The following is a 7,090-nucleotide window of genomic DNA, read 5'->3' as shown; positions in this document are numbered from 1 at the left end:
TCTGTCGATGAAGCAGCCGGATCGTCGAGGAAGAAGACGAACAACAGCGAGCAGTCGCGCCGAGACGCTCCCCAAAAACCTTATCGCCCGTCTCCCGGTGCAGGATCTCAACGGACGGAGTTTCGGAGGCCTGCTCTCCCGGACGGCTGTGCACGCAGACGCCGGGATGGGGAAGACTAGAGAGTAGCGCAGCAAAAGGAACTTCGCGAGAGAGATGGACTAGAGAGTTCTGAGAACTGTGTATGTTTCTCTAGATCTGATCTGTCTCCTTGTATAGCCTGGGAAGCCGACCCGACCCGACCGCGTTGACACGCGTAGGAAGCCAGGGACACGCGGCGAACATGCACATGCAGGTTGACACGTACCCAACACAGTTGGTGCACCAAGCAAAAATTTAGGCTTCCTTGAGTGTGTCTCGAGGCTGTTCCAAGCTGCCAACGTGATGGGCCTTGAGATTTCAGGAATTGTAGACCACATGGGCTGCCTTATTGGGCTGCAGCCCATCTACATTCAACACTAAACATTACAACTTTTGATTGTTCCTGAACATCTCTGTGCTTGAAATTCTTTAGCCTTCAGTCATACGCTCTCTACTTTGATGTTGGCCATTTGGGCTACTGAGGTTGTCGTTGGCCAATCTTGGCCATTTGGACTACTGATGTCAGTGGCCTTGACTAAAACAAAGTATCAGAATCTGGAACTAGCTGTCAATAGAGTATAGAAAACATCATGTTGCATTTCATTTAATAGAAGTATTTCAGTGATCCCGTTTCCATTTTTAGATTGCAGTACCCGGCACTTCAGTCGGAAACTTGTAACAAAACGTGATGTTACACCTCTTGATTTGCAGTACCCAACATCTCAACCATACCATGTACATTAAGAAGGCATTGACAATTAATACAACAAGAAAATAAGAAATATATGCTCACCTTATTATAGGGTGCTCAAATAAAAACATTCTCAGAGCATATATGTACTACTGCTACAGCATACATAGGATTGAGGACAAAAAAATGTATTATTTGACACAGAGCAAACTCAAAATAATGTAGTCGCGTTCGTGAACAGAACAAGCATCATCTCTACATACATTAGCTATCCCAGTCTCACATCCGCCATGTGCGGTAAAAAAATCGAGGTAGCTCAGGATACACCTCAATTCTATTTCTTTTGGTAGGGGTACACCTCAATTAGGGAGTAGAGATATAAATTCCAAAATACTAAATTTGACTCATATGTTTGCAGACACTGGACTGACGGACATACAAAACTGAATTTGAGCTGAGGCACTCAGCTGACCTTGAGAGTTGAGGCAGTGGCGTACGATCCAACAGGTGATAGGGGACTATGGCTGTCGACTCTGATCCCGACAACAAGAACAGCGGCGGCGTTGCAGCGGGCTGGGCAGCTTCTTCTGATGGTTGCACTAGGTTTCAAAAATTGTTAGGAATGTGGTCCAAAAAGAGTCATGAATCTGAAACGTATGTTCACCACGTAATTCATATATACTTTCATGAGTTCTTATATGTAAAATGTAGCTCCATCGACGAATATTAATGAAGCTCTCTGTCCTTCCCGAAAGTTTCCCTGTTTTTATTTTGGCAAATTTTACTACAGGACACCGTTATTTTCTGGTATATGTTGAAACACACCGCCGAATTGTGTCTTCGCTAGGTACCATTATAATTTTGTGGCGCATTTGACAGAACACACCACCTAACTAAAAACAGAAGGTTTTGCACTTTTGACTGAGATGACTGGTCTTGAAGACAAAGTGCAAAACTTAGTGTGTTCTATCAAATATGTCACAAAATTATAATGGTACCTGACAAAGATACATTCGAACAGTGTGTTTAGCAAATGACAAAAATAACGGTGTTCACAAATTTTCCCTTTTATTTTCAAACGCTTCTATCGACAACGGAATTACTCCGTATATACTCGGACTTTCAGTGGAACTTTCAACTTCATGAGCTTCTTCCAGAAGACACTGACTGGAATTAGCATCTGACGCAGAAGGGTTAGCACATACAGTAAGAGATTGCCCAACACACACATATCTCTTTCGTGGAAGTCGTTAGGATATCACGCGTGGCAGGAGGAGAAGCTGTAAAGGCAGCTTCGACCTACTCCGGTGACGATCCGCCCGTGAGCTGCGTACGGCACGGCGATCGCGCGTGCGCACGAGGCGGAAAATAGCGAGCGAAAAGCCGACGGAACCACTCCCCAGATCGGGGAAACACAAGAGCCGCGTGCGTTCTCTCCACCGCGCGCGCGCTCTCGTGGCCCTGGCCCCGGCCACGCATGGATTACGAGCGAGGCGTTGCCGTTCGCGGGCGGCCGGAAAGCCGGCGGGCGGCTTACCCGGAAGGGAAGGGGGGAGGAGAAGCGGCCATCTGTCTCTCTAGCCATGCGTGCTCGGCGTGCGTATATATAGCGGCGGATCGACGGGGAGATTCTCACTACTCCTCCAATTCCCATTCCCATTCCTCCGGTGTTCCCCAGCCTCCGCCTCTGCCTCCCCTGCTCCCAGACTTTGCTCTGCCTCTTGAGATCTGCTGCTCCTGCTCCTGCTCCGTCTGCGTCCTAAGGTGAGTGATGGAATCTCCACGCGGCAGCTCTCTCCTGCTCCATTTTCTTTTCTTTTCTTTTCTTTTGTGATGAGGTACTAAATGGTTTAGGCGGTGGCCCGCTCGCCGCCGGTAAAATTCTGCACATTCTTATTGAGTCCTGTACGATCTTGGTTGGCTTGGAGATAACTGTTTCTCATGAAAGACTTAGAAATAGCAATCTCTAGCTCACATTGTTTTGGTGTTGCCCTTCTAGAGGGCCAGAATAACATTGCTGGATGGAAAGCAGAGGCGCCTGCCTACCTGGGAACTTAAGAATGTCTTGTCATCATACTAGAGCAAAATACAGTACTGCCTCTGTTCGGTTTTAATCGACGCAGAGACATGAGACAAATGAAGTAGCCGTGGTTCTAACCAAAGTCAATTTAATGCGGATGGAGGGAGTATTTGTTAGGCTTTGGTTTCCTTCTCTTGTATAAGAGTAACACTACATCTACGGGAAGATTTCTACGGGAAACCTCTTACGGACTGAGGTGGAAACACACGATTTGTTCACAGCCCGAGAATCACGGAAGGATAAAATCAACTGAACCAACCGATTGCTTACACGTCCTCCCGTAGCACTTTTCCGTAAGATTCATCGCGTAAGTCTAGCTTTATTGCTTGTATAAGAGTAACACTACATCTACGGGAAGATTTCTACGGGAAGCCTCTTACGGACTGAGGTGGAAACACACGATTTGTTCACAGCCCGAGAATCACGGAAGGATAAAATCAACTGAACCAACCGATTGCTTACACGTCCTCCCGTAGCACTTTTCCGTAAGATTCATCACGTAAGTCTAGCTTTATTGCTTGTATAAGAGTAACACTACATCTACGGGAAGATTTCTACGGGAAGCCTCTTACGGACTGAGGTGGAAACACACGATTTGTTCACAGCCCGAGAATCACGGAAGGATAAAATCAACTGAACCAACCGATTGCTTACACGTCCTCCCGTAGCACTTTTCTGTAAGATTCATCGCGTAAGTCTAGCTTTATTGCTTGTATAAGAGTAACACTACATCTACGGGAAGATTTCTACGGGAAGCCTCTTACGGACTGAGGTGGAAACACACGATTTGTTCACAGCCCGAGAATCACGGAAGGATAAAATCAACTGAACCAACCGATTGCTTACACGTCCTCCCGTAGCACTTTTCCGTAAGATTCATCGCGTAAGTCTAGCTTTATTGCTTGTATAAGAGTAACACTACATCTACGGGAAGATTTCTACGGGAAGCCTCTTACGGACTGAGGTGGAAACACACGATTTGTTCACAGCCCGAGAATCACGGAAGGATAAAATCAACTGAACCAACCGATTGCTTACACGTCCTCCCGTAGCACTTTTCCGTAAGATTCATCGCGTAAGTCTAGCTTTATTGCTTGTATAAGAGTAACACTACATCTACGGGAAGATTTCTACGGGAAGCCTCTTACGGACTGAGGTGGAAACACACGATTTGTTCACAGCCCGAGAATCACGGAAGGATAAAATCAACTGAACCAACCGATTGCTTACACGTCCTCTCGTAGCACTTTTCCGTAAGATTCATTTTCTAAACAGGAAATGGCGGCGAAGGTGGATGCCCCGAACGGCATGAGAAACAATGGCAAGCACTACTACACGATGTGTCAGACCATGTTCGAGATCGACACCAAGTACGTGCCGATCAGGCCCATCGGGAGAGGATCCTACGGTACCGTATGCTCGTCGATAAACCAGGAGACCAACGAGAAGGTCGCGATAAAAAAGATAAACAATGTCTTCAACAACCGGATGGATGCGCTCAGGACGCTTCGCGAGATGAAGCTCCTTCGGCACTTGCGTCACGAGAATGTTATTTCTTTGAAGGATATAATGATGCCCCTACGCAGGAGGAGCTTCAAGGATGTGTATCTGGTCTCCGAACTCATGGACACGGATCTGGATAAGATAATCATGTCGTCGCAGCCGATTTCCAACGAGCACTGCCAATATTTTCTTTTTCAGGTAAGCGCCGACTCTGTTTTTCATTCTTACCTTTGCTTACCACCAGGCCAGTTGCTCTGTTTGCCATTCTGCCATATTTTCATAAGTTAGTTTATTATTCACATCTCAATCTTTATTCGGAAGTCATGGTTATGGGTTGCTAGGCATAGCAGTGCCATGAGTTTATGTGATTTTTTTCCTTGCGATACGAATCAAAGTAGGTCTGATAATTTTCACAGCCTTCAAATTATGAGATAGAATGGTTTGTTTGTGTTCCTATGCCAACTTGCATTAGTACATGGTGAATCTAAGGTTGTTGACTTCCAACTAGTTAAGTTACCAAATATTTATCTGCTTATTCATGGAAGCACCGGTTAACTTCGGTATGTCTAGTATGTAGGAGCTTCTACAACTGCTCTAAATACATGTCAGATTTGCATGAACATATACAACTTAAGCCTCTCCATAAATTACTTGGGAAGCTATGCATAGATACCAAACTTGAGCATCTTGTAGAGGACCAATATTTACCTGCTCGACTTGCTAATTATTTTAGTATGTCATACTGCTGTGTATTTGGATTTTGTACTGATTGTTTCACACTTTCGACTCATTTGGCCAATCAATAATCTAAGATGCCGCCTTTTTCTTGACTGCAGCTCCTCCGAGGGTTGAAGTGTCTTCATTCAGCAGGGATACTCCATAGGGATCTGAAACCAGGGAACCTTCTGATTAATGGAAACTGTGATCTGAAGATCTGTGACTTTGGTCTTGCTCGCACAGATAATAGTGAAGGTCAATTGATGACTGAGTATGTTGTCACTCGTCCATACAGAGCTCCCGAGCTGCTGCTCGGTTGCAACAACTATGGCACCGCCATAGATGTCTGGTCAGTTGGCTGTATATTTGCTGAGCTACTTGGCCGCAAGACTATCTTTCCAGGATGGTGACCTAAGTCAGCTCAAGCTTATAGTCAATGTTCTTGGCACCATGAATGATGGTGACCTTGAGTTCATTGAGAACCTAAGGGGTCGCAACTACATCAAATCCCTTCCATACACCCCCGGGATTCCCCTCTACAGCATGTACCCACAAGCGCACCCTCTTGCCATTGATCTGTTGCAGAAGATGCTTATCTTTGATCCTTCCAAAAGGATTAGTGTCATTGAGGCTTTGGAGCACCCCTACATGTCAGCGCTGTATGACCCAAGTGCAAACCCTCCTGCTCAGGTACCTGTCGATCTTGATATAGATGAGAACCTCGGAGTAGATATGATCCGAGAAATGTTCTGGCATGAGATGCTCCAGTATCGAGGCCGTCAAAATGGAGAATATTTAACAAGTAGAAGATGGACATATCTCGACGACAGGATGCTCGACGGGCTAACCTTGGCGACGGCTTGTTCTGATGTTGTGTCCTCCGTGTTAGATGTATATATATATATGTATATTGTAGTTTCCTTATATGTTAGGGGGCTTCCTGCATATTTGCACCTGTACATGTGGCTTTTGGCCCCCTGGTAATACAACAAGCATATTACACTAACATGGTATCAGAGCAAAATTTGGTCCTCTAGTCCGTACGGCCGCCGTTGCCGCTTATTCCGGCCGTCGTCCGCCGCCGCCGGCCTTCCTCCTCCTCCGGCCGCAGCCGATCTTCCTCCTTCGGCCGTCGCCGGCTTTCCTCCGCCCCGGCCCTCTTCACCACCGGCCTCCTCCGCCCCCGTCCGATCTGCTGCCGGCCACCGCACCTCCGTCTGCCGCCGGCCCGCCCGCCGGTCGCCGCCCTCCGCCGCACCACCGTCCGCCGCCGGCCCGCCTGCCCGCCCGGCCCAGCTGGCCGCTGCCCCGCCTCCGTTTTTCCGTCGGGTCGAGTCCCGCAGCAACTCGCTCGGGTTTGACTTCGATCTGTTTTCGTTCGATCTGATCTGAAAAAAAAAACGAAAAAAGAGCTATGTCTTCCTCATCGGGCTATGTTGCGATTCCTCGCTGCCCGGTGATCTTTGATGGCACGAATTACCCTGATTTAGCTGCCTTCATGCGCGTCCACATGCGCGGTCTTCGTCTTTGGGGTGTGCTTCTCTCTGGCTCTATGTTTGGTGAGTTCCAGTTACTTCTCTCTGGCTCTATGTTTGGTGAGTTCTTGGGTTGCTCTTCCTCCTCCGTGTGGTCGTGGAGACAGACATGAGGGTGAGAGCCCCATATCTCGTCGATCTGGAGTTAGGAGGCACACTGGTGAGCGTGCGGTGCTCACCACGATGGAAGCTCACTATCGGTGGCAGATCTCAAGCGTCGGCGCCTTCTGCCGCCGCTATTTTTGGCCAAGGGGGCCTCTCCGCACCTCGGAAGCAACTACTCCGGGGAATATCTACTTCCTCCAGGCCTTAGTGCTGAAGGGGAAGATCTTCGATCTTGGCATGGTGATCCATCCTGACGGCGAACCAAGTGGCGTAGTCCCCGGCGTCGCCGCCAGATACCATGGTCCAAGATACAAGCTATC

The 7,090-nt window shown here is 47.7% G+C and overlaps 1 protein-coding gene across 1 annotated transcript; it reads left to right on the top strand.

The window, feature by feature from the left end:
* The first annotated feature begins 2,238 nt into the window (after positions 1 to 2,238).
* LOC127317959 (mitogen-activated protein kinase 4-like) lies at positions 2,239 to 5,672 on the top strand. Its single transcript, XM_071823325.1, has 3 exons — positions 2,239 to 2,594; positions 4,186 to 4,611; positions 5,250 to 5,672. Exons 2-3 carry the CDS (start codon positions 4,189 to 4,191, stop codon positions 5,538 to 5,540), a joined length of 714 nt encoding a protein of 237 aa, XP_071679426.1. The 5' UTR covers positions 2,239 to 2,594; positions 4,186 to 4,188; the 3' UTR covers positions 5,541 to 5,672.
* Positions 5,673 to 7,090: the final 1,418 nt, after the last annotated feature.

Source organism: Lolium perenne, chromosome 7, assembly GCF_019359855.2.
Source record: "Lolium perenne isolate Kyuss_39 chromosome 7, Kyuss_2.0, whole genome shotgun sequence".
Lineage (NCBI taxonomy): Eukaryota > Viridiplantae > Streptophyta > Magnoliopsida > Poales > Poaceae > Lolium > Lolium perenne.
The sequence above is the reverse complement of the archived record's forward strand: the minus strand, read 5'-3'. Positions and strand labels throughout refer to the sequence as shown.